Genomic DNA, 27,624 nt, shown 5'->3' with positions numbered 1-27,624 from the left:
CCTCTTGCCTGTCAACCCTCTGGCGACGGGAGAGGTGGTGCTGAGCCCTGGAGCTATTTAGATCTCCAGCTCAAAGAGCTCATGAGGTTCATCTTGGCCACCGGGAGCTGTGCAGCAGCCGCCGCCAGGCCCCTTCACACTGTGCACCCTCAGGATCTTGGCTTCTGCAAGGGGCTTCCTATCACATGCTCCACGGGCTGGTTTAAAAAAAAAAAAAAAACAGCGTGAAGCACGCCAGCCCATGTGGTGCCTGCTTGACTTTAGACACGAGACTTGGCTGCTCTGGGAATCTGTGAGGCCCCTCCTACCCCTCACTTCTCGCCCAGGCCACATCTCCTGTAAGATTCTGGCCTGTTTGCATCTCTCCTTCACTGCCAACTGGCCTATTGCTGCCTCTCGGGCCCACTCCTACCTTAAGACCTGCTCTGAACACAGTGGCTTTTTATTGCTCCAGTGAACGGAACTCAAGGGCCTCTGTATGCTGAGAATAAACAAACATGTAAAAACAAACCATCGGGAATTGGAGAGATGGCTCAGCAGTTAAGAGCGAGGATTACTCTTACAGAGAACCTGAGTTTGGCTCCCAGCACCCATATTAGGTAGCACAAGGTATCTGACGCCCTCTTCTGGCCTCTCTGGGTACTGCACTCACATGCTCATGCACATGCACATACCCATACACTTACGCATATAGGCATAATTAAGATAAAGTTTTTGTTTTTTTTTTTTGGTTTTTCGAGACAGGGTTTCTCTGTATAGCCCTGGCTGTCCTGGAACTCACTTGGTAGACCAGGCTGGCCTCGAACTCAGAAATCCGCCTGCCTCTGCCTCCCGAGTTCTGGGATTAAAGGCCTGCGCCACCAGGCCCGGCTAAGATAAAGTATTTTTAAAAAATTGAAACCTCAGTAGCCTAAGCCACAAATTCCATCAGTGTGTTCTTCCCATCAATATAAACACAGAGGCTCATGTGGTACCCACATGTCACTAGGCCAGCCTGCCTACTGATGTCCTGAGAAGTCCAGAACCAGTCAGAGGCCGGCACACCTGGGTGCCAGCCATATACCCTTGGTAAGTAGGCTCTTCCTTGTCATGTGTGATAGGATACAAACCCCTACATACTCACAAGTAAACACCTACCTCACAAATGCATACATACACACGTAGACACATGAGCACACAGAGACAGGTAAATATACAGACATATATGCAACATACATGCAGAAAGACAGACAGACACACACACTCACTTTTTAAAAAATTACTTTATTTTATGTATATGAGTACACTGTCGCTGTCTTCAGACACACCAGAAGAAGGCATCAGACCCCATTACAGATGGTTGTGAGACACCAAAGTGGTTGCTGTGAATTGAACTCCGGACCTCTGGAAGACCAGTCAGTGCTCTTAAGCACTGAGCCATCATCTCTCCAGCCCCCACACACTCTTATATCACTGCATGTAGGGGGCTCTGATCTTTACCTGCAGATTATACTGATGTTGAAGGTCCAGCAGTACACAGCAGTAACAGAAAGGGTCACCAGGATCCAGTGAGAATGAGAGGCGGGGTCACAGATCTCCCTGTATCCTCCCCCTCCCTTTCTTTCTCTCTTTTCTTTCCAAGTCCCAGTTTCTCTGTGTAACCCTGGCTGTCCTGGAACTCACTCCATAGACCAGGCTGCCCTCAAACTTAGAGATCCCTTGACTCTTCCACCCAAGTGTCAGGACTAAAGGTGTACACCACCGCTGCTAGCTTCCCTGTATCCTTGCTTACATGACTCTACACCAAGCTAGATAGAAAGTTTTGGAAGATGTAGTATTTACCAGGACCCAGCTGGCCTCTGTGGCTACCCGCCCCCCTTCCCCAGGATAAATACCCCTACATAGGATGGAACAACTGGGACTAAGCTGAGCCTGGTGGGGGAACTACAGTGGGCACGCACACAGTGGGCATGCACACAGTGGACATGCACACAGTGGACATGCACTAAGCTCTTACTCTTGGGGAACATTTTTATGAGACAGGTTTCCTGTGGTCCAGGCTGGCCCCAAACTGGGGACTCTCCTGCCTCAGTCTCCTGAGTGCTGGGATCTTCTGCCTTTGCAGATGAGGTGTGAACAGCCTAGCTCGTCTGAAGTGCAGGCTGTGACCAAAAGGCTCCTCAAGCTCAGCTGAGCCTCAGACACTGAGCTGAGCCCCTAGCTCCCTAGCTGAGCCACTGGCCACCTCCCCTAGCTCCTACTGCCTGAGAAACAGGGACCAGTCAGTATACCTCGGTGGCCAGCTGGTCAGAGCTACAGCAGAAGAAGGCTCTTGCAAAGCCATCCACACCTGGGAAGCAAGACATGAGCGTCCTGGTATCCAGGGCACCTGTGATGATGTCATCATGAGCATCCTGGTATCCAGGGCCCCTGTGACATCATCATGAGCGTCCTGGTATCCAGGGCCCCTGTGACATCATCATGAGCATCCAGGTATCCAGGGCCCCTGTGAAAGCTGAGCACCTGGGATCAAGCACATAACTCAGCGGTCACTCCTCTGCTAGATTCTATCTTTCTGACCTACAAACCACATCAGGATGCAGGCACTGCCATCATCTCTGCTCTAAACCATAGCATAGAGAAGTGCCAGCGGGCCACAGGAAAACACTGGGAGCTGGGAGCTGGGAGCAAGGCTCAGGCTCAGACCTACGCATCATGCACTACAGCCCACAGCTTCGGCCCCTCTGAAGGCGCTGCGACATGAGACAAATGCACTGGGGCAGATGAGTATCATACTATGTCCCCACGACATCAGGAACTACCTATATCACCAGGCATTAAGTGATCAGGGCTCAGGATAACGGCTGCCAAAATTCCCTCTCAGCAGAGGGACACCGAAGAGGGTGTAAATGGTGCAGCCTGCCAATGGTGGAGACCTGACGGTGACTGAATGTTCCTCCTGTGTTCCTTTCTGAAATTCCTACAACAGCAATAGAATAGCACAGCCAGTTACTAACCAGACACTGGACTTCCTAATCCCAGAGACCGCTCCATGCACTGTCTAATCGATAACTAACTCAGCCCCTTCCTGATGCATTTGCAGATGCAGAAACTAAGACACGAAGAGGGATGGCCATCACCATCACCCCTCAGCCCTCAGCCCTCAGCCAGGGAGTGCTGCGGCGTGCTTTTGTTTGTTGGACTGACTTACTTTTACTTTGTGCGTGTGAGTATTTTGCCTCCGCGTTTGTATGTCCACCATAAATGTGCAGTGCACGTGGAAGCCAGAAGAGGGCACTGAGTCCTTGGGAAGCAGAATCACAGACGCTGGAAAGTGGCTCTGTGTGCGGTTGCTGAGAACCAAACCAGAATCCTCAGGAGGAGAGGGCATCCAGCACTCCCAACCACCACCGAGCCATCTCATCTCTCCAACTCCGGGAGCTTGATGGTCACCATTAAAATGAAGAGGTTTCAAATTTTTCATTGGGAACTGGAGAGATGGACCAGATAGATCACAAAGTGCTTGTTATATAAGTGTGCTGACTCGAGTTCAGATCCCCAGTGGGGGCCATGTGAAAGCCAGGTGCAGCAGTGTGCACCTGACCTAGTGTTGGGAGGGAGGCAAAGACAAGAGGACCCCTTGGCCTCCCTGGCCAGCCAGGGATGCTCAATCAGTGAGTCATGGGAGCCTGTCTCCGAGGATCAATGAGAGACTGTCTGAGAAAATAAGTTGACTGGTGACTGAAGAGGACAGCAGTGGACATTGACCTATGGCCTTGCTGCACACACTCAAACACGTGTAAACACACATGTGCTCACACAAATCATGTTGACAGACAAGCTTGAATATGAGAAAGAACATTAAGCGTGCCAAGCACAGCACGTTACATTGTGCCAGGAGATATGCCCTCCCACCTGTGGCTGCTCAGTTTCTCACACCTGCTGGCAGAAAGCGGGCAGGGCAACCTCTGGAAAGCAGTCTGACACAGCAGTCCCTCAAGATGTAAATCGGGAGGGCGGGTGGCTCTGGAGGGGGGTTGACTAGACCCAAGCTAGGTGCAATGGCACACACCTGTAATCCCAGCACTCTAGAGGCTGAGGTAGGAGGATCCCTGAAAGGTGAATACCATCTTAGGCTACACAGTGAGATTCTGTGGAGGAGAAAGGTAGGGTGGGGGAAGATAACCATATAAGAACTGGAGAGATGGCTCAATGGCTAAGAACAGCCAGAAGTTATTAGGAAGAACTTCTGGCTAAGAAGACCCAGGGTTCTTGCAGAGGACCCAGGTTCAGTTCCCAGCAGCAGCTGGCAGCTCATAACCATCTGTGACTCCAGTTCTAGGGGACCCAATACCCTCTTCTGGCCTCTGAGAGCACATACATGAAAACATTCAGACATGTTAAAAAATTAATAAATCTTTTTTTAAAGATTTATTTATTTATTATATGTAAGTACACTGTAGCTATCTTCAGACACTTCAGAAGAGGGTGTCAGATGGTTGTGAGCCACCATGTGGTTGCTGGGATTTGAACTCAGGACTTTTGGAAGAGCAGTCAGTGTTCTTAACCACTGAGCCATCTCTCCAGTCCCAATAAATCTTTTAAAACACACAAATGAAAAGAATCTCCACTCACAGATGGGCAGATAAATAAAATGTGGTCTATGTATGGTGGAGTATTATTCAGTAATGAAAAGGAACAAGAGCGTGCCCATTCCCATCTGTGTGAACTATCCAGAACCAGAAAATCCACAGGGAGAGGCCACACACTGTGTTTCCAGGGCCTCGGGGGAGGGGAGAATGACCTAAAATAAACAGTGCTGACAGTTGCACAATCCCTGAGTGTCCAAAAACCACTGAAGTCTACGGTTTTAGAGGCGCTTTTCTATGTGAATTGCATTCTAGAAAAACCCCAATAAAGAATAAACTTCTCAGACCACCGAGCTACACTCCAAACCCAATAACTTTTTAAAATAACAAAACCCTCCCAGAAGAAACTGGCCAGGGCTGGAGCTGGGCTCCAGGCTGACCTAGAAGGAGGGGGAAAGGCTGGGGAGGGGGTGCAGCCCTGGGGGTGGGAGTCCTACCCTCTGAGCCCTGGCCTGAGGACCCCACAGGGGCTTGGCAGGTGGGAGTGGACTCCTCCACCACCCAGCTTCCATGACCCCAAAGAGACCTCGGCCTGTCATAGATGGAAGGCCCAGAGACAGAGACACAGACTAAGATAAAGATACTTAGTAGAAAGGCAGGGAACCCCTCCGGGCTACATTTTAAAGAGTGGATACTTTGTATACAAATTAAAAGCTAACCTTACAGGATGCAGACAGTCCTCAAACTACAGCGCAGCACCTGGCAAGAAGGCCCCCATCTTCACAGTCCATGCTCCCGAATGACAGCTTTCTAAATCCGAGGGAAATCCAACAGTGGCAGTGCAAGCCTTTAACCCCAGCACTTGGGAGGCAAAGGCAGCGGGATCTCTGTGAATTCGAGGCCAGCTTGGTCTACAGAGTTTCAGGACAGCCCAAGGCTACACAGAAAAACCCTGTCTGGAAAAACCAAAGGGGATTGGGGAGGCAGGGATGATGTAAGTCTAGAGCCAGCAAGCTGGGGGACCTGAGCTCAATCCCCAGAACTCATGTTGGAAGAAGATAACCAACTCCTGGAAACTGTCCCTTCTGACCTCCATCTGCATTCTGCAGTACAGACAGACATGCGTGTGCATATACACATACATACATACACACATACATACAAATATACATACATACACACATATACATACAAATATACATACATACACATATAAACATACATCCATATACACATATATACATTCATACATACATACATACATACATACATACATACAAACAAACATGCATGCATGCATTCATACATGAGTACGCATGTGCGCAGATGAATTTATCTCTCTGGGCATGGTGGTTGGTGTAGGCTTACAAGCCAGCACTCAGGAGCTGGGGTCAGGAGGATTAGGTTAGGCTCCAATAGAGACTGAATTTGAATCCACTCCAAACCTTGTCTCAAAAAAGAAAAACAGAACACTTGTCAGACCTGAGGCTCAGTGGATATAGCGCCTCCGCCCGCTGGTGAGGCCTTAAGTTTGACTTCCAGAACCCACAGAGAAGCCAGACATGGCAGGTTAACTGGGAGGAAGAGACAGGAGGACCCATGAGCTAACTACCCAACCCAACCAGCATCAGCTGATGAGCTACATGGCCAGTGAGACCTTGTAGCAAGCATGTAGCAGCATGTATCAAACATGTAGCAGCATGTATCAAGCATGTAGCAGCACACACTGCATAGGCCTATCATCCCAGCACTGGGGACACAGATAGTGAATTTGAGGCCAGCCTGGACAGCCCAGTAAGTGCCAGTCAGTCGTCAGTAAGGGATACACAGTGAGCTGTCTCAGGAGGAAAAGCAAAAGGTGGACAGGCTCAGAGGTTGAGATCACATTTTATTTACCTGCCCATCTGTGAGCAGAGACTCACATTCTTTTTGCTCACGCTGTTGTGCAAAGGCAGTGTTCACCGAGGCTGGAATGAGACAGGAGCCATCACCACAGGACCGACAGATGACCCGACCGATGACCGAGGAGCTTGCCGGGAGGACAGACGGAGCTACACTAAACCAGACCACCAGGCAGACCCAGGGGACACATCCCAAAAACCAGAAATGGCCAAAGCTGACCCAAGAAGACAGGCAGGAGGCTCCTCCCTTCCATGTGAAGACAGCCGCAACTTCCCCACCTGGGAAGCAGGAACTGGTGGGGCCTGGCTGAAGAGAATTCTTCCACATGAGCCTGGGCAAGCAGGTTTTGGCAGTTGTGCCTTGAAGAACTTCTGTTTGCCGAGTCTTTTAAAGGCACACTTCATGCCATTTTTATAGGTATTTTTTCCCCCTACCCTCCTATTTTCTCTGAGACTTTGATCTTGCTAATTGCGGTTTTGCCAACGGCAGTGCTTTTCAGGAACACCATTCCCTGGCTGCTAAGAGGTCGGAAGGGTGGCTGGTAACTCCACTTCAGCTGGAGTTGTCACTTCTACGTGGCTGGCCAAACAGGCTGACACGCGCAGGCCAAGAGCTGTGATGCCCTGCCTGTCATGTGGTAAGTGACTGGCAAATATGGAAACGGCGCCTCCAAAGCCAGGCAGTGGTGGTGTATAGCTTTAATCTCAGCACTTGGGAGGCAGAGGCAGGTGGATTTCTGAGTTCAAGATCACCCTGGTCTACAGAGTGAGTTCCAGGACAGCCAGGGCTATACAGAGAAACCCTGTCTTGAAAAACCAAAAAAGAGAAAGAAAGAAAGAAAGAAAGAAAGAAAGAAAGAAAGAAAGAAAGAAAGAAAGAAAGAAAGAAAGAAAGAAAGAAAGAAAGACAGACTCTGGCCAAGCTGGTTAGCCAGCAGCTAGGAGAGGGCGTCAGCGGGCAGGGGTTGGTGGGGTTAGCAGAGACTCCAGGAACAGGAAAAGAGGCAGAAGAGAGAGCCACTACTGAGATGTGACAAAGAGGTAGAAACAACCAGACCTCAAGGAACCAGGAGTCAGTGCCTGGACTATGTGCAAAATGGACTCAGCACGCCCTTTGAGTCTCAGAGCATCTACTAACAAAAAAAAAAAAACAGAATACATCTGTATGCCAGGCCTTGTACTGGGTTATGAGAGGCAGAGGCATTCACAAGAGCCAGGAACAGTGGCTCCCCACCTTTAATCCCAACACTGGAGCTACCGAGGCAGAAGGATTTCCGTGAGTTCCAAGTCCAACCTGGACCACTGAGGGAAAGTATCTCAAAGGCACAAAAAGAGAAAAAGAAAGAAAGAAAGAAAGAAAGAAAGAAAGAAAGAAAGAAAGAAAGAAAGAAAGAAAGAAAGAAAGAAAGAAAAGGAAAAAGAAAGAAACCTGAACAAGTTGAAAGAGCGCATGAGATCCCCTGGAACTGGAGTTGCAGGTAGTTGTGAGCCCCCTAGTGTGGATGCTGGGATCCGATCTCCATCTTCTAAAAAGAACAGCAAATGCTACTGAAGAGCTAAGCCATCTCTCCAACCCAACTCGGATTCTTTTTATCCCCCTTCCTGTTCCTTCTGTGTGGGAAGGTCATCCGGCAAACCCCGCTGTCATCCGAACTCCTAATTCTTGACCTCAAAGTGTCCTGCTACCCATGTCCCCTCCTGGCTCCTCTGGATCATGGCAGGGTACTGAGCCTGTGTTTCTAGCTGACAGCTTCTAACTACAATGGGGCCTAAGGACAGGAGGGGTTCAGTGTACTGGCTAGTTTTACGCCAGCTGGACACAAGTTAGGATCACTGGAGAGAAGAGAGCTTCAATTAAGAAATTGCTTTTAAGCTGGGCGTGGTAGCGCACACCTTTGGTCCCTAGTCCCAGCATTTGAGAGGCAGAGGCCTGTGAGTTAGAAGACAGCCGGGTCTACAGAGTGAGTTCCAGGACAGCCAAGGCTACACAGAGAAACCCTGTCTCAAACAGACAAACACACACCGAAAAAAAGAAATGAAAAGAAACTAACTCTAGAAGATCAAGCTGTAGGTGATCCTGTAGGGCATTTCTTTACAATTAGTGATTGATGGGGGAGGGTCCAGCCCACTGTGGGTGGAGTCATCCCTAGGCTTGTGGTCCTGTGTTCTACAAAAAAGTAAGCTGAGCAAGCCATGTAGAGCAAGCCAGGAAGCAGCATCCCTCCATGGCCTCTGCATCAGCTCCTGCCTCCAGGTTCCTGCCCTGTTTGAAGACTTCCTTCAATGATGGACTGTGATACAGAAGTGTAAGCCAGATAAATCCTTTTTTCCTCCGCAAGTTGCTTTTGGTGATGATGTTTTATCGCAACGATAAGAACCTTAACTAAGACAGTGAAGGAAGCTAGTAGAGCCTTGGGCTACACACACTGTCCGAAGTCCTCCACAGGCAGGCAGGCAGGCAGTATATTTGAATACTGACTACTATACAACATCAGGAGCTTTTCTGGGTGGCAGTTTTCATGCAAAGGCCATGTACCTGAGTGTTCCTTCATCCCTTAGCGGGGCACTGAACCCAGGGATGGGACAAGGGAGGCTCTGGTCCTAGGTGCCCTGGCTGCAGTCAAGTGCCTCCAGCTCCTTGAGAACAGGGTCTTGGATCTCCTGTCCCTGCCTAGTATGGTTCTGTCTTCTGTCTTGGCTGATTTCTGCCTTTGCCAGCAGTGTCCCCTGCTTTAGGTCTCGGCTATGGGAGGGGGGTCCTGTGATTACCCTGGTGCTAGAGTGAGAAGCCAGGAGCTAAAGAACACAGCGGGGGATGGAGTGTCAGCCCCAAGCTAATATAGCAACTAGCACCATGTCTCCTGCAGCCTCGGTTTCCCCTCTGGGTCACAAAGGCCCAATGCAGATGGGTGATGATGAAGCTGGGTAGCAGGGAGCTGGGAGGTGAGAGGGACCCGTGGGGACGCTCCTCCCTCTCCTCACACTGATCATCTAGGGTTCTGGGTCCAGCCTACAGCCACCTCTATCAAGGGATAGGAACGGCTATGGAAGCCGTTATTTCTGCTCTTACCCTCTGTCAGCCAACCCTGGCCATGAGCTGCCTGCGGCTGCTGATGCTGCATTCCGCTGTCCTGGTTAAGGGCCCGTTGCAGGGCAGTCTGAATCACGAGGGATCAGTCATGTCCCTTGGGGCTCAGAGCCCCAGGTACCTGCAGACCCATAGAGCCAGCCTGGCAGCTGGGCCACTCCCTGCCACCTAGCAGAGCTGCAGGTGACAGTCGCTTCCCAAAGGTCTAGTCTGGCAGAGTATGCATCAACACCAGAGTGGGCCGGCCCTGGTGGCCTTGTCAGTTACCACAAAGTCATTCTGAAGGGGACAGCAGAAAGAAACAGATCAACTTCCTCATAAACTTGTCTAAAAGTCCCACCCAAGACGCTTGTCCCTGACACGGGCCTGTCACTTACCCCACACTGGGGTCATCACCGGGAAGGCTTCTGTGGCTTCACTAAGGACACCCAGTGTGCATGAAGTCCCTGCCTGGGCGCCACAGCTTCTAGCTCTGATTTATCAGACAATGTGACGCTGACACTTGCTACCGCCACCCAACTCAGCTGACTCACACTAGGGCAAGCCTCCTAGTACTGAGACTCCATCCATCTACCCAATGACAGTAAGTGGTCAGTGTGGCCCAGACAGCTATGACGAAGGAACTGGGAACCACTCCCTCAGAGCCCACCAACAAGAGCCACTCCTGTCCCCAACATTCACAACCAGGAAAAAGAAGGGTAGGCTGCTCAAGGGCCTTGTAAAGAAGGAAGCATGCTGAGGCAGAGGCTGAGGCTGAGACTCTGGAGTTTGCTGCCTCCGCATTAGGTACCTGAAGCCACCCCCAGTACCCCAGTATACAAGTAGCCACTCCACGTGACTAGAAAGACATCAGCGTACTCTCTGCTCACCCAGGGATGGGACAGTTGATTCTGTTTCCAGAGAGGCATCAGGGGAGCCCAGATGCCCAAGGGTACAATGTAAGATGGCTGGCCTCTGACAGACAGGTACCCGCTGGCCACATCCAGGGCTCAGACTAGCACAGGAGCAGGTTCCACCCTACTGCCTTGGGTCTGACGCCACATGCAGCCATACAGATCTGATCTGACGGGTCTAGGCCCTGCTGTTCACAGAACCCCTAGATGTTACAGGATCAACTGAGAGGGAAAATAGCATCAAACAATGACACAGACTCTCTTGGAAGGGACCCGTGGCAAGGGGACTCCACATAGGAGCCTTTACCAATCAGAGGTGACCCACAAGATACCCTGGGGGGCAGGGCAAGCCTCAAGCTGCCCAGGGGCTGCCATCGGGTCTCTGTGGCTCTCTCGGCTCGATGCTAGGATGGGAGCCAAGACCCCTGAGTCCTTCTGTCACATTGGAAGTCTGAAGAGTACAGTCCCCTCCGTCCCCCACAGAGGGCAGGAAGCTAATGAGCTAAGGGTCTGGTGGGTAGAGAAAGCTCACTGTATGGGGTCAGCATGCTACTGTTCTGTCTAGACCAGCGGTTTTCAACCATTAATACAGTTCCTCATGCTGCAGTGACCCCCATGGCTACTTCATAAATACAATTTTGCTACTGTCATGAATCCTAATGTAAATATCTGATACACCACATATCTGATATCTGACCCCTGTGAAAGGTTCAATCAACCCACAGGTTGAGAACCTCTGGCGTAGAAGTTGGTAAACAATGGCTGCCTAAAGACTCCTCTAAATCTAGGCCAAGAGGATGAAAGCCAGGCCCCAGCTTCTATCTAACCCCTGTAAGTGACACCTGTCCCCAAGGCACAGGACAGGCTCACTGATGACCCTACCCCAGCCCTGCCTGCCCTGTTAGTTCCTTGGCCCTAAACTGTCTTAGGTTCCTCAGTCTGGACCTCCAACCTGCTAAGTGGCAAGTCCCCACTGCCACAGGACACCTGCTTCCCACAGCATCCCTGACTAGGCCAGAGGGCGGATGGGCAGCGGGGGAGGGGGCGAGCAGAGTCACCGTGACATTAGCGCATGGCAAGATGAGCCCAGATATGAATACAGAGAGGATATTAGGGAAGGTCAGGGTCCATTCTCCAACTGTGCCATTCCCAACCCACATCACCTAGAGCATGATACGCGCACGGGCAGACCGCCTCTGTGCCACACTCACCGAAGAAACAGGACTTTTGTAAGTGGCACTACTAGAGTACTGGTTTCAGAAGATGAAACCTTCTCTACACTCACTGCCAGACGTGCCCATTTTACAGATGGGGAAAAGTGAGGACAGGTGGACAGGTGCCCCGCCCGCAGGGACTGCAAATGCTGGAATGAGATCCCAGGGTTCCCGGGGTTTATATTTTGGAGGGTGGAATCTATGTGAGGCTGGGGACCAAGGAGCTGAGAAGGAAGGGAAGGAAGTATTAGCTGGGTCTCTGGCACAGCACTGTCACATAATTCCTCAGCTGGTATTACAGAGAGGCCACCGGCAAAGTATACACACGTTGTGGCCTGTGGGTCCTCACAGTACAAGCTATTCTAACTTGACTATGTCATCCCCAAGAGATAGAACTCATGGTGTCCTGGGATGCAGCACTGTACAGGATAGTGAGTGAGTGAGTGAGTGAGTGTGTGTGTGTGTGTGTATGTGTGTGTGCCCGCACGTACAAATGTGTGCGCAGAATATTTATTTTTTATGTTTTATACATGTTTTACCTATATGTTCGTCTATGAACATGTGTGTGCATAGTACCCATGGAAACCAGAAGAGAACATCAGATCTTGCAACTGGAGTTACAGAGCTTTGTGAGCTGCCATATGGGTGCTGGGGAATTGAACCCTGGTCCTCTGGAAAAGCAGCCAGTGCTCTAAATGGTTGAGTCATCTCTCCAACGCCTGTACTGGCAGATCTAAACCAATTCATTTATTATTTTTTACGTGTATGCTTGGGCAGGGAGGAGCTTCTGAATGCTATCACACATCTGTGGGAGCCCAGAGAACAACTTTGTGGAAGGACTGAGCTCTCTCCCATTTTTACACGCACGCGCGCACGCGGGTTCTGGGCTTCTGGAATTTGAACTCAGATACTTTGGCTTGTGCAGCAAATACCTTTGCCCACTGAGCCACCTCATTGGCCCTGAACAATGAATGAGTTGCCAATCCCCATTCCTAACCCCACAGCAGGGTGCCCACATACCACCAGCCGCAGGCTTAACACAGGCTTGCCCTGGAGACCAGTCCTGCTGCTGTGACAGATGGGGAAACTGAGTCACATGACAGAGCAGAGGTTCCTTCCCACTCCCTCATGTGTGTCCTACACAGGTGACACGGGAAACGGAAAGCTGTGGCCAGAGCCTCGTGCTTCTCCACCGTCTGACCAGAGAGCACAGATACAAGGGGCCGAGGACCTGAACTCGGGATGCTGACTCTACCACAACCATGAAGATGTGACCCGAGTTACCACCGCGAGGTCTGCCAGACACTCTCCCTGCAGCTCGAACCTTGCCAAGGCAAGGTCCCAAGAGACATGAGGCCTGCAGCCTTGCAAACTCGTCTGCAGCCCTGCCCCCTTCCCCACCCTGCTTCCAGGGAAGGCTCCAGGTTTTTAAGACCTTGTGCCTTCGCTTCCTCTTTCCCAGTGGGCTCTGATCTCCTCCAGGTTTAGCACAAGGCATCTGGAAAATTTATTCTTCTGAGCAGAAGGCTCCCACACCGGCAAGGAAACATAGCCATCCCCTGGCAGCAGCGGGGATGGGAGAGGGTTCAGAGAGGCCCACAGCCCAGCTGCCCAGCTGCTGCCAGGAAGAAGGTGCCAGCGCTGTCTGGCGCCTTCCAGAAAGATCCTAAGCTGGTATCCTGAGGGCCCGAGGCAAACGGTGGTGGCCAGAGCCTCCCTACAGAGCGGGAAGCTGGTGATGGCAGCGTGCCAAGAAGCGGTGGGGACAGATGTGCAGCTACCCTGACCAAGAGCTCTGCAGACCTGCGGTGTGCCCAGATGAGAAGCACAAGAGGTGCTTGTGGGGACAAGGCTTGGGTGCTCAGCCACACGACACCTGACAACAGGCTGGAGTACAGCAGGTACCGAACTGCAGGCTCCACTAGTCGGTGTCGCCCCGTCCCTGGGAGAGGACAGGGCGGTCTCAGGGGTGCCACCTTCCCACGGGAGGCAGCCAAAGGCAGCATCTGGCCATGTGGGGTGGGGAGAGGGTAACTCCTTTATTGGCCAAGGAGGAAAAAAAGGGGGGGGAAGGGGGTGACAGAGATAGCAGGATCTCCTCCAGCAGGGCTTCCTGGGTCTCTGTCCCTGAGAAGCGCAAATGACTGGGTGGGGTCAGATGGTAAGCATACACAGGAATGGCCTCCTTCAGAGCTGGGGGAAAGAGGGGACAGAGGGCAGGACAGGTTAGAAAGTGGGACAGACTCTGGAGCAGAAGTTCAGGCCCAATGCTTACCCTGCAGGACCCTGTCGGGTTACTTAACCTCTCTGGGCTCCCTTCTCACCTAGGACAGTATGGGGGGAGGGAGAGAGAAGGTATACCCTCCACAGGAGTATTTAAAAGATATGGTAACCATGGATACAGGGATCATAGCAGTGGTAGCAGCAAAAGAGTCAGCTCCTGATGAGACTGTTCCCAAACTCTCAACCCGGCCACCTCTGCTCTGACAGGACTGGCTGGAGGCAGAGGCAGAGGCAGCGTTCACAGCAACAGACAGCAAGCAACAAGGCATGCTGGGAAGGGGCAGCCACAGTCCCAGTCAGCCATCGGAAGGCAGCACCGTCACTCAGCTGTGGGAATCAAGGCTTGGGAAGGTCAAGGGTCAGACCCAAGGTCACACAGTCTGCTCTGCAAAGATTCAGGCCTGGTCCATCTGAAGACAAACCTGGGGTCTTTCCACAGTTCCCATGGGATGGAAGTAGGGATGTCAGATCCAGAAAGGGCAAACTGCAGCCCTCTCTGGTCCAACCCAGCCACTGCCTAAGTCGTGCCGCAACCGAGGTGGCATGGCCTTCAGGTCCTCTGCCAGCATCCCAACTGGAGGATATTGGGTCCATCTCCCTTCCTTTCCTCTGTCTCCTTAGACACATCATTTTTCAGAGGTTTTCTAGTTGATTCACTTGAGGGAGCACCTACCAGGGTTCTAAAATTCCAGGAGTTTCTACAATATGACATGTCCCCCACCAAGCGCCCCCCCCCCCGCCCTTGCAAGGCCCTTCTGCTTCCCAGCTAAGCCCTCAGACAGCCAGCATCTGAAAGAAAAGCTCAGGGGCTAAGGGGAGGGGAAGGGAGGGGAGCCAGCCTGGGGACAAGGGAGAGGCTGTGCCTACGTCTCCACTCCTGACAACCCAGGAGCCAGGCCCTCTGCACAGCTCCCACATGTCTCTGCACTGCACCCAGGCTGGCTGATGGGTCTCGCGGCTCTCAGCGCTGCAGGGAAACAACCCTTTGGACCTTCTGTGCCTGTCCCTCCCCAGGGATGCTGCAGGCTGCGCCTGCCACCGGATCCCAGCATCTGGAACAGTGCCTGCCTCGGAGCAGGCTCTCTATAAATATTTGTGGGATAAATGGGAAGAACAGGAGCCCAAAGGAAGGGCAGAGGGCAGAGGGCTCCGTTCCGGCATCCCTGGACCCTGGGAGCTGAATGACCCCCTCCTTCCCGACACGGCCATAGTAGAGTCTGAGACATGCCTGCCACCCACCTACTGCAGCATAGGACTGGCCAGGTCTTATCACCTCTGAGGGCTCCAGTCATATCCCTTTCCCTACCATACCTCCATTCAAGCTGTCCTTCAGCACAGAGACCAAGATCTCCCTGCCTGCAAAGGCTCCCAGATCTGGTACTTTCTGTCTGCCCTTCCCAGCCCCGGGGCTGCAGGGTTCCTCTTGTCTCTGTACTTTTTTGCTACTTTACCAGGTTCCAATGAGACTCAGGCAAACAAACTGCTGGAGCTGAGCCCAAGGGGCAGAGGATGCCTTGAACTCCAGACTGGAACCCTCGGCCACCTGCTGGCTGGGAGAGAGGCAGAAGTCTGGGGATTTACCTGAGTCTCAGTGTGGGAGTAAAGTGAGGGCCAAGGACAGGGCAGAAGTTGATTGAATGCTCAGCTCAGCCCTGTGGGTGGACACAGGAGTGGGGGAAGGGCCACGGATGGCTCTCACTTCCCACCCCCGCTGGCCTGGGACCCAAGCTTCTTTTGATTACTGAGGTCAAATTGGCACAAGGTAGACACTCTGCAGAGAAAACTCTACGCCTGGGGAGCATCCACCACCCACACAGTGCTGTAGCAAACGTCCAGCATGCACCTGGCCCCAGGGGCTGTAGCCTTACAAGCTGGAGACTGCCCTGTGCCCTGTGCCCTGTGCCTTGACCGAGGGGCAGCGGGAGCAGCTTCAACGCAGTGAGCTTGGCCGGGGACATTCAAATGTCCCCTGATTCACTTAATTATCAGAATGTCCCTACAAACCATGTGGCCTGTAGTCCTACTTCTCAGCCAAGAGAACTGAGCCCAGCCAGGATAAGAACTTGTTGGCAGACAGCTCCGCTGCGAAGACAACAGCAGCAGCAGCAGCAGCAGCAGCAGCAGCGGCGGCAGGCAGGGACCAGGCCTGTCTTGCCCCAGAGCCAAGCTCCTCTGACACACTTCAGGCCTTGCGGAGCTGTCCCTTCCAAGACCCAGCAACAGCCTCAGCACAGGCTGCCACACACCTGTGGCTAAGGAAACGCTGGGTGTCCCACGCCAGAAGCAGGTGAAGCTCTCTGCTTTGGGGGGGGGGGGGTGCCGTCAAAACCTTAAAGGTACCTCCAGTCCAAAGCCAACTCTGGGGAGGAAGGATAAGGACAGTGTGTGAGGCAGGGGGATTGTGAACCAGGGGAAGGGCACCCAGGCACAGCAGAGGCTGCTTCATAAGTTAGACTTCCTGTGCTCAGGCATCACACGTGTGTGCATGTACACACACACACACACACACACACACACACGCACGCACGCACATGTGAATGTGCAAAATTGCAAGACCTAGACACTACACACAAACCACCATTCCTGAGAGGGTCCCACCTATCCACCTTTGTGTCTCTGTCTGCAAGACTCTGGCCTATCACTACCAGATAGGCCTCTGCCCAGGACAGGACAGGACAGTCTGGGAGGAATTAAGATCCCAGCCCAAGGGCAGAACAGTGAGTACAAACCAGATGCCGGCCTGTCACCCCCTTCCCCAGGGCCACCTGGCCAGCTCCTACCCTGGTTCTTACAAAGCTGGGTCCCAATGTCCCAAGGTCCAGACTCTACCTCCTACCAGGCAGACAGCTGCATCCTGAGAACAGGCCTCAGGCCTCTGCCCAGCTCCAAGCAGCTGACTCCCAAAGAAGAGACCCTATCCACTGCAAAGGTTGTCTAGGCCACTGTCCCGAGTCCCGTGCGCCTGTGTCCCACGCCTATGCGTCTGGAATCTGTGGCCATCTGCTTCATAAAGCCACACCGGGAAGACTCAAAGGAAAGGCGCTTGGGTGAGAATCTTGGGGAGGAGGAGGCAGCCAGGAGCTAGTGAGAGAGGAACTCACGACGGGGACCTCCGGGTGACCTGCGTGGCTGCACTAATTACCAACGTTATCGGGCATCCGACAGCCTTGCCCTGAACTTCCTCCATTTGATAGATGGGCAGCAGACACGCCCAGTGTCAGCCCCATGCCTGCTGATTCCAACAGCAGCTATTCAACCACTCCTGCCCCCAGATCCTCCAACCTCCTGCCCTATGCCTGCAAGGTCAGCCAAGCTCACAAACCAAAGAGAACGGCCTCCTGCTGGGACAGACCACGCTGAACCAATGCCACCACCCAGGAACAGAAGACATCTCTCTTTTGACAACACAGATGCTCCAGGAGATGAAAGCCACTACTTACCTTCGTTACTCCTGCTGTTGGGGAGCTCCAGCCCATGGGTCCCTGGCTGGCAACCCCTTGGCCTGCACAAACCAGGGTCCCGCAATCCACGCAGGCACCGATGATCAGTTGCCGGCCGTCATCCACCAACAGGCTGTGGCTGGCTCTCAGGGTATACAGGAACAAGGGTAGCCTGGCCACTCTCACTGACTTTAGCCCCAGACACCGTTTCTTCTCTTGTTGACAGAAGAAGCACACGAATGTATCCACTTGGTACTGCCTCGACCAGGCGCTGACGGGCTGGTGAGCCGCTCTGGCTTCGTGCTGCAGCCACTGACCCAGCAGGTCATGATAGCAGAGCACACAGGTTGCCACCAGGCCCGTGGAGTCTGCAGGCCTGGCCCGTGGGGCAGGCGGATAGACGGTGAGGAAGGGAAAGAAAGGTTCCTTCTCGCCCAGGTGGCTGGCGGGGTTCATGCTGAGCTGGAACTCCTTGCCCGGCCCCAGCTCAGCCCCGCAGATGTAGCAGACGGCAGGCGGGCCTCCCTGCGCAGAAGTGGGCAGTTCGCTCAGGGTAGGGTCCGAGGCGGAGAAGGCTTGGTGGTACCTGCCCAGGAAGCCTTGCACAGAGCTGATGAGCTCACGGTTGTGCGATGCCCGGTACAGGGCCCAGACGTCCTCCAGGACGCTGAAGCACTTGGGGCAGCTGCGAACCTCGCAGCGCTTGTTGGGGGGGCGAGCGTTGGGTGGACAGGGCAGGAGGCTAAGGAAAGGGAAGTGCATGGAGCCCCCAGAGTTTCCGTTGACGAGGCGGGAGGGCACAGCCCGGGCATCCCGCGTACAGTCCTCCCCGCAGAGGTAGCAGGCTTCCCGCAGCAGCCCTGCGGTGGGGGCGGGAACCTCTTCCCTAGGGAGTCTCCGGGCCTTGGAGGCCATGCCGGGGGCGTGGCTGTTCAGGGGCACCACGTAGAGCCGCTGCAGGACCGGCACGTTGGCCAGCTCAAAGCTCTGCCACTGGTGCGTGAGGGACGAGAAGCAGCAGGGACACACGAGGGTGCTGCCCGCCTCGGTGATGGGCTGGGCGCCGGGCGGGGGGCTGTGCAGCCACAGGAAGGGGAAGAAGGGCGCCTGGGCGGGAGTCTCCTGCTTCTGCACGTGGATCTGCTGCTGCGAGGCCGGTGACAGCGCCGAGCCACAGACGTAGCAGCAGCGGGCCTGGCTGTCCGCGGGCGTCCGGGGAGGTCGCTCCAGACCTTCGTCCCCGAGGCTCCCGGCGACGTCGCTGCCCTCGGGGGTGCTACTGCGCTCTGGGGGCGCCGTGGGCCGGCTGGAGGCGGCGCCGTCCGTGCCGTCCGGAGCAGCGGGGCCGGGCCAGGGTTCTTGGATGCCCCTCAGCACGCTGGCTCGCGGCTCCGGAGCCCAGTGCGCCCCTGGCCCCGTGCGCCGGCGCCGGGCTCCGGACTTGCTGGAGTCGTGCGCATCCTCGGACTCGGGCTCGGGCTCCGGCTCGGGCTCGGGCTCCGGCTCGGGCAGCGCGTCGGCGTCCGACAGCTCCGACAGCTCCGAGTCGCGCGCGTCCTCGGTGTTCCACTCGCGGGCCCCGCGCCGGCCGCCCGCGCTCGCGTCGCACTGATGCGGCCTCTTGAGCCAGTACACGCGCTTGTCCACGGGCGTGCGCGCGCGCTCGAAGGCGGCCCACTGCTCGGCCAGGAAGCAGCGGCACACGGCGCACACCAGCACGCAGCCATCGGCCGCGCTCAGCCCGCGCGCGCCGGGCGCCGGCTCCTGCTGCTGCAGGAACGGGAAGAAGGGCTGCGCAGGGCCCGCCGGCCTCACCGGCAGCTTCAGCTCCTTGCCGCGCGCGATGCCGCCGCCGCAGATGAAGCACGACAGGGCCGCGCCCGCCGCTGCCATGAGCCGCTGCTTACGGGAGAGTGGCGCCGCCCGGCCGCTCATGGCCCGGCCGCCGCGCCCGCCTCCGCGCGCCCCGCGGCTGCCGCTGCTCGGGCCGCGCGCCCCGAGGCCCCGCGCCCAACTCGCAAAGTTTGGCGCGCGGCGGCGCGCACGCGGCCCGGGGCGCACCGAGGGTCTCCGCGGCGGTGCCCGGGGCTGCCGAGTCCCCGGCGGGTGGCGGCGCGGGCCCAGGCGGCGCCGGAGAGCGCGCCCGGAACGCGGCGGTGGCGACGGTGGCGACGGGCCCCGGGCGGCTGCGGCGGCCGCATGTGCGAGCTCCGGCGCCGGCCCGAGCGTCGGGTCATTTAATTGGGGAGGAGGGAGGCGGGGCGGCGCGGGGCGGAGGGCGCGGGAGGGAGGCGGAGGCGGAGAAGCCTTCCCTCGCACCGCCCTGCTGCCCGCCTCTTCCCGGGCTCCTCCTCCCCTGACTCCGACTCCTCCTTCTCCTAATCCTCCTCTCCCTCCCCTCCTCCCCTACCTCCTCCTCCTCCTTCTAATCCTCCTCCTCTTCTTACCTTCTCTCCGCCCCTCCTCCTCTGACTCATCCTCTCCTCTCGATTCCTCCTCCCCTGACCTCTTCTCTCCCCCAACCCCCTCCTCCACCCCTTCCTCCTCCCTCCCCACCCTCTCCCACCCCTTCACCCCCCCTGTGTCCCAAACTATGGCACAATAGGCCCCAGCTCCTCTGTCTATTCTGTGTCCAGCAGGAGCCCGCGGTGATTCATTGCTCCAATTAGGGGCTCTGCAGCCCGTGGCTCGGGCTGTCTGAAGGGTCTCCTTTGGGACCCACGAAACCCATCAGCCGCTGCCGCTGATCTTTAAGGAAAGGTCAAGTCGGACGCGATAGTGCCAGGTGAGGACGATGGGTGTCTAGGGAGGCTTGGGAAGGGTACCCCCCCCTCCAAGATCTGGGGAGGTCCTGGCCCTTCAGCAGCCCAGGGTTGGGGTCACCTTTCTAAGCCCAGTGCCCTAGTTTTGAAGACAGAGGAAAGAGGAGTTGTCTCCTGCATCACCCTGGAAACAGAGTCCTCCCAGCCTATCTCTACCCCCCTCCCTCTGACTGGACAGGGCCCACCAGATCACCCTAGGGGTAGAGGTAAGAAGGGTACTGTGTGTCCTGGGACTAAGGACTCAACCTCTCTGTGCCCTTTTCCTTCTTGTTAAAGTGTTCCTGCAGAGACCACAGATATCCAGGACTTAGTGTATTGTTAGTAGATACATTGTAGTTATTTAACGCCAGACAAACCCTCTGCAGGCCAAGTTCAGAGCTGTTACATGCCTCTTAGTTACTTCCCCACAAGAAGCAAGTGTGGGATGTCCCTCATTTTATGACTCAAGAGGCCAGGCAGGATTCAGACCCAGGCACATAGGAGTATGTGGCCTCCCCAGGCAGACATCTGGCCCCTGTCACCAGAAGCTGCTGGAGACTGGCCTTGGCGCCTCCCAGGCACACAGGCACACACATGTATGCCACACACACACACACACACACACACACACACACACACACACACAGAGGCTGGGTCACTAAGCAATCCTAAACCTTTCTCAAGTCTCCCATCTGTGAAAGGACTCCTCCAAGCTTCAGAGCTGTGAGCATCTACTTTCCAGAAGCTTCTAGCTGTCTACCCTGCCAGCTAGAGGTGGTGCCTGAGCCCCAAAGGCAAGAGCCCCACCACCACTGCCACCACTTGGTGAGCTGACATGTAAATAAGGCTGCTCCCCCCCCTTTCCCCCCCCCCCCAATGAGCAGGAGGAAGGGCCTCTTGGGAATCCCTGACATTCCAGGACTCTAGAATCAACCGGGGTGGGGTGTCAACCTGGCAGAGGATGGGACTCTGTCCCTTCCCTGGCCCAGAAAAGTGCTGGCTCAGCAAACTGTCTCGCAGAATGGGGTGGGAAGGCATCCCCTGGCTGCCTGCATGGTTCATACCTTGTTAGAGGGGAGGCTGATGAAAGGACCCTGACTGTTCTTACTCAGGAAGGGCCTGGGTGTCTCACTCCATAGGAAGGAGCCTGGGAAAGCTGTTCCTACCTAAGCTCATCCCGGTCTCCCTGGCTGAGGGACCCTCTGCCTGGCCCAGCTGCCCATCTTCAGAGCCCTTAAGTCTCTGCCTTAGAATCTCAGCTGGGGCTGCCGGTTTCCCTCCACGTCTGTTCATCGTCCATTTTCTTCCTTATTTCCTTTGCCCTCTTCTGCCTCCTGCACCCTCTCTTCTCCCAAGAGCCAACCCTCTTAAGTCCATCTTGCACACAGCATAGCCAAGACTGGCTTCATACCTAAGTCCAAAGCCCTAAACCCCATCCTGCCAGCTGCGTGTACCTCAGGCAGAGGCAGACCTCTTAACTCTACAAACCTCAGTCTCCTGCTATGTGCAATGGGCACAAGCTTCCTCCATGGTGGTCCAAATGAGAGCAAGAGATGCCTGGCACAGAAGGCTGATATGATGGGAGACTATGTATGTGCATGTTAGCGTGTGTGTGTGCGTGTATGTGTGTGTTAATACACACATACATGTGCTGTGTATATACACATGTGTGTATTGGTGTTTGTGTAAACAAGTGCAGGCATACATGTGTGTTTTACATTTGTTTGTGTGTACTAATGCATAGATATATACACATGCATATGTATTTGAGTATGCAACTCCAGACATCCATGTATGTACGGTGCACACATGTGTTTATGTGTGTTGATGCTTAGTGTTATACAGACATGTATTTGTGTTTACAGACAGGCATGTGTGTGTGTGTACTCTGCAGGCACGTGAATGTATGTGCATGTGTGCACATATTTGTGTGTGTGCCTCTGTGTGTGTGAAGTGGGCGGGAGGAGTGGGCTGTGTTTCTCTCAGCGGCTGAATGACTCAGGAAATCCCCTGGCACAGATCAGAGAGGAAGAAGACAGGTGACGCTGCTGAGTCATATGGGGGTGGGTGACATGGTGGCAGAGGCACAGCACAGCCAGACATACCAGACTGACATCACAGCAACATTGACTAGCTAGCTCTGTGACCTGAGGGGCGGGGGAGGGGGGCGGTGGGGTGCTTCTGAGCTCTCCAGGCCCCTTTCTTTTCATCAGGAAAGCAGAGCTAACAAAAGGATACATTCTTTAGGGCTGAGAGAAGCAGAACCTAGGCTATCCTGACAGCGCAGGCTCTCCAGAGCCTGCGGCAAGAGGAGCTCAAGTTCAAGGCTAGCCTGGGCTACACAGTGAGACCCTGTCTAAGAGGAAAAGAGCTGAGGGATCCAGGCTCCACCCCGCTATAGGCTAGGTAATGTTGAATGCATGGCTGGTCCCTCTGGAAACCAACGCCTGCCTCCCTGAAGTGCACATGGCCTGTGGCACTGTACCCCAGCTTCCCCCAGGAAGGGACTGGGGTTCAGAGTAAGGAGAAAGCAGCCCTCAGGAGCAGTTTGAGTGAGGAAACCCACCCCTAGGCTCTAAGCTGACAGGAGGTTCACTCTAAGTCCAGCGTGAAGCAGGGACCACCTCGGAGTCTCATTGGTCTTCTCTGTGTGTTCCCAACCACCGACCTAAGGAAACCGAAACTCTCACAGTCTCTGGTCTGGACACAGAGCCAATTGTGTGGGGCCAGATGTTCAAAACACCCAGGCGCCTGAGTTTTTACTCCATGTTCCCAAGTCGTTCCAGCCCGGAACCTGACTGCTCAGATGTAAAAAGAAAGCTCCAACTGGACAGCGCTATCCACCTGCGCCTGTCAAGAGTAGTAGCATCTGGATTCAGGGTACCCAGCAGAGCCATCCATCCCCTGCCTGCAGCTGTGGAGGGAGGGGCTCTGCTCCTTCCCCGCCTGTCACTCTCCAAGGCCTGGATAACCTTGCATCTCCAGCAGCCCTGGCTCAGGGCAGAGAAAGCACAGCCTACAGGTTCCACGGAGACATAACGCAGAAGGACAGAGGATCTGGTCTCAGCCCACATTTGCAGCTGCCTGTGGGGGCATCTCCCAAACCACCCCACCCCCACCCCCAGCTGTCTCCAGGTCTCAGCACCACACGGAACTGTCTGTTTTCCAGCTGCTTCTCCCAAGGGGCTGAGCCCCAGCTGGCCTGCCTTGCGCTGTCCTAGTTTTTACAGGGCCCAATCAATGTTGGGACCAGGGACGCAGGACTCCAAACCTCTTGGTGCCTTCTGTTCTAGAATCATCAGGCCATCTGGCAGGATGGTGCTTCCCGTAATCCCAGCACCCTGGAGATGCATGGGAAGTTCAAGACCAGCCTGGGCTGCATTGTGAAACTGTCTCAAAAAGTGAGAACACTGCAGGGATCAGGTAAGACCCAAATGTTATACACGCTCAGAATTTTTCAAAGAATAAAGATAATTCAAAACAAAACAACCCATCCACTGGCATTACCCTCCCCCACTCCCGTCTTTGGCTGTTCCATCCTTCATTCTTCCCTAGAACCTGAAGTCAAACTGAAACACCTCCAAGGGGCCCAGCATTTCCCACCATCCAGTTTTGACATCTTCCTCCCTGGGCCTTTTGCATGTCCTTCTTCCTGTGCGTGCACCTCTGTGGCATCCATCCCAGAACCCAGTTACTGTCTGTCCATCTACAGCTACAGAAGCAAAGGGGCTCTGGACTTGCCCTCTGGCTAGCTGGGGACTCAAAGGGATCTTTGGCTGCCCTTCCTTTTCTCACTCCTCCCTCTCCCCTCCCCTTCCCTAACCCTCCCCTCCCCTTCCCTCACTCTCCCCCTCCTTCTGTCCCCTTCCTTTCCCTCTGAATAGAGCAAACACTTTACAAATTTCCACAGAAAGAGCTTCAAACATAGCAGGACACTGGCAAAACTATACATCCTCCTTAGAGGGAAAGAATGTTACTATGAACAATTAAAAGTAAAACAAACAAACAAGCCAACCCCCAAGTGGCTGGCCTGGGGCTTCTGAGCTGTCACACCATTAGCATTTGACAGCTCTGCCTAGAGACCATGGAAGTGTTGCCCTAGAACTGTCCCCAGAAGGAGGGACTTGTATATTCATATATGTGTGTGTCTGTGTCTGTGTGTATACATATATATGTGTGTTATGTACATATATAATCATATATGTGTATATATAGTATACATACATATAATCATATGTATATATGTACATATGTATATGTGCATAAATGTGTACATATATGTATGCATGCTATATAATATAATCATATATGTGTATATACATGTGTGTATGTTTGTGTGTATACATATACATGTATACATATTATGTTTACATGTTATATATACATATATAATCATATATGTACACACACATATATACAGTATGTAGGTGTGTGTGTGCAGGGGAATGTTCTAGTTTGTCTTCTCTCGCTGTGATATGTACCCTGCCCCAAAGCAACTGTGGAGGAAAAGGTTTACTTGGTTTACAGGGTCCTGATGGCAGCCCACCACTGAGGGAAGTCAGGGCTGGAACTCAGGCAGGAACAGGGCAGGAGCTATGAAGGACATTAGTCTGGACTCTTTACATCAATCAACAATCAAGAAAATGCCCCCCCCCCAACACACACAGACTTGCCCACAGGCCAGTCTAATGGAGGCAACTCCTCAGTGGAGGATCTGTCTCCCACAAAACAATAGTTTGTGTCACGTTGACAAAATTAAGCCGGCAGAGAGAATACAGGGATCTGACACATCATAGCTGTGGAAGTCCGAGACGATCTGTGGGAACTGGTCTCTCTCCTCTATGTGGGCTCAGGGCTTAAGCTCAGGGATGCCGTGCTTGGGACCAAGTACCTTCGCCACCAAGCCAGCTTGTGAGTCTCTCTGTTGCCCTTTGTGTGGCCTGATTCCTCTAACTCATTAAACACAAAGCTTCCACCGAGCGCTAGTAATCCATCTCGGAGCAAAGAGGTGGCTGCTCACTGTCCATCTCTGGAACCCGAGACAGGATAGGCAGGGGCATCCCATAAACTGCAAAGCCCCTTGTGTAAAAATTCCAGCTTTTGCTCACAGCAAAGGGAAGGGTCGAGGCATGGGGTGCAGGAGACCACGGTCCATCCCCGCTCTCCTGCTCAGGAACCCGAGGGTGCTGCAGTTAACTTCAGAGCCTTGTAAAAAAAAACCCTTTGATAAATGAGCACCGAGCTGACCTGCATGGGGCTGACAGGACAGACTTGCCACATAAATCTTGTGTGTGCTGGAGAACTCGCTCACCGCTGGCATCTCCAAGGTTCTGGTTTGTAGCAGAAAACCCTTGATGTGGTTGCTTCCCAAGCATCCAAGCTCCAGAGGTTCTGGAAAAGGCAGAGCGTGAGGGACATGGAGGTGGGGGGAGACAAGAGCAAAGTTAGACAGCTAGAGTGACCTCCAACGGCCTGACATGCAGTCGGTGGGGATATTGTATTAGCCAGCTTTAACCTTCCACTGTGACAAAGACAGCTAATAATCACCAAGTGTTCACTAAATGCTGGATTCTTGGGTGCTGGGAGCTATGTTCACTTAAACATGTGAGCACTATCACTCGTTTTACTAATGGGCTCTGAGGTTCCAAACACTGGTCCCATGTCCCCAAGGTCAAAAAGCTAGGGACTGTCAGGGCCAGATTTGAACCCAGGCTATTTGGTCCTGGCTCTAACCTCCCCCCTCCCCCTCTCCTTCCCCTCCCCCTCCCCCTCCCCCCCTCCTCCTCCCCCATACGTACAGCTCATGGTCTGCAGGCAAGCCTTTCCAAATCCTTCCCCAGAAAAGCATTCTTGCCCTTCTCTGCGTCCTGCCCCGGAAGCTGTTCATCATCTTGCCTGGGGTCCACTGGCAGCTGTACCTTCTTCCTTCAGCTGGGTCTCCAAACCTTCAGACCCAGCGTTTCTCAGTGGCTTTTCCCAGGCTTCGTCCACAGCCCTGGAGTCTTTCCATATGTCCCTCTTAGTTGCCAGCTATCTTCCTGGCTCTCACTCTGGAGTGGCGAGGCTATCCTGGACTTGTTCACGGTGGACCCAAAGCGTGTCTGATGCTAAACTGGAGAATGGCATTTCGTCTTCTCTGGCCCCTCTAACCCCAGCTGGCCTCACTCTCTTCGGACTACTGCAGTGAGCTGCCATGCCCAGCTCGGTTCTGTGCTTTTGAAAACCTCTTCCTGAAGCGCCAAGGAAAGTGTGTGACCATGTGGGTATGCCTCCCTACGTTCACACAGGCCAAATTAGGGTTTGACCACCATGTTCTGCCTCCTGGGGCACTTCACTCCCCAGCAGGCATCCCATATCCAGTTCAAACCCATCTAAAGAGATGACATCCCCAGACTACACAGTCCACCGTGCAGGTGACACAGTTCTGTGGCTGAGTGCTCACTGAGCCACATAGCTAGCTCCATGGTCAACGTTTGAACACCCATCACCCCCAAGGGAAACCTCCACCCCAAGCTCCATCACTGCCGTCCCTCCAGCTGCCCTTCCCCCACCTCTAAGTATTATTCACCACTTTCTTTCTGTTCATTAGTCTGTCTTGGGGTGTCACACGGAAGAGATGGCTGTGTGGCCCTGCCTGGCCCAGAACTCACTTTGGAGACCAGACTGGCCTCAGACTTACACAGAGCCTCATGCCTCTTTCTCCTGAGTGCTGAGATTAAAGGAGTCTGCCGTCTCTTGCTTTTTAAAAACCAAGGTCTCAGGTAACCCAGGCTGGCCTTGAGGGCAGCATGTGTAGAGGGTGACCTTGATCCCCTGCCTCCACCTTCTGAGTTCTGGGAAGACAGGAGACACCTCTACTTTGTCTGTCTGCCATAAGTTCAAGGCTGGGCCATGTCATAGCATGAACACATGGTCTGTGGGGAGGACCCCGTCCTGTGCTCACTCTGGGTCTTTCTTATGGCTCCATGTTTTGCCCGACTTTTCCTGCGTGTGCTTTTCCGCATGTACATGTTCATCTGTGTTACTAGGTATGCAACCCAGAGCTTGTGTGTGCGAAGTAGAGTGCTCTGCCAGTGAGCCCCACTCCAGCCCTGTCCCTGCTGCTGCCCAAAGTGGTACCTTGTCTTCTGTACTGCTGTATGGCCCATGGAGGGACATCTGTGAAGGCAGATCCTGCCTGGATCTGGAATCAGCTAAGAGACATGACCCTGAGCAGCTCTGTAAAGGCATTCATTCCCAGCAAGGGTGAACTCAGGGATAAAACTCTGCAAAGTGGGCAGCTCCTGCCTCTAACAGCCCAGACATAAAGGGGTCTTAAGAAAAGGTTCGGCTGCTGGCTTGCAGTGCCACTGGCTTGCAATGCTGCTGGCTTGCAGTGTCATTGGTTTGCAGTGCTGCTGCTTGCAGTGCTGATGGCTTGCAGTGCCACTGGCTTG

General features: G+C 54.0%; 1 protein-coding gene and 1 long non-coding RNA gene across 4 annotated transcripts in view; one reads left to right on the top strand and one right to left on the bottom strand.

Moving 5' to 3' along the window:
• Positions 1-19,309, bottom strand: part of Gse1 (Gse1 coiled-coil protein) — a 354,151-nt gene extending 334,842 nt beyond the window's left edge. For all 3 annotated transcript variants that reach the window (XM_029532578.1, XM_029532579.1, XM_029532581.1), the window contains exon 1: positions 17,388-19,309. In XM_029532578.1, the coding sequence (XP_029388438.1) occupies positions 17,388-19,280 (1,893 nt within the window). In that variant the 5' untranslated portion in view covers positions 19,281-19,309. The remainder of the gene's footprint in view (positions 1-17,387) is intronic.
• A 556-nt stretch (positions 19,310-19,865) lies between these two features.
• Positions 19,866-27,624, top strand: part of LOC110337826 — a 23,884-nt gene continuing 16,125 nt past the window's right edge. Inside the window, exons 1-2 of the long non-coding RNA XR_002381275.1 lie at positions 19,866-20,172; positions 23,482-23,611. This is a non-coding gene — a long non-coding RNA (uncharacterized LOC110337826). The remainder of the gene's footprint in view (positions 20,173-23,481; positions 23,612-27,624) is intronic.

The sequence above is a fragment of the Mus pahari genome, chromosome 20 (assembly GCF_900095145.1).
Source record: "Mus pahari chromosome 20, PAHARI_EIJ_v1.1, whole genome shotgun sequence".
Lineage (NCBI taxonomy): Eukaryota > Metazoa > Chordata > Mammalia > Rodentia > Muridae > Mus > Mus pahari.
The sequence above is the reverse complement of the archived record's forward strand: the minus strand, read 5'-3'. Positions and strand labels throughout refer to the sequence as shown.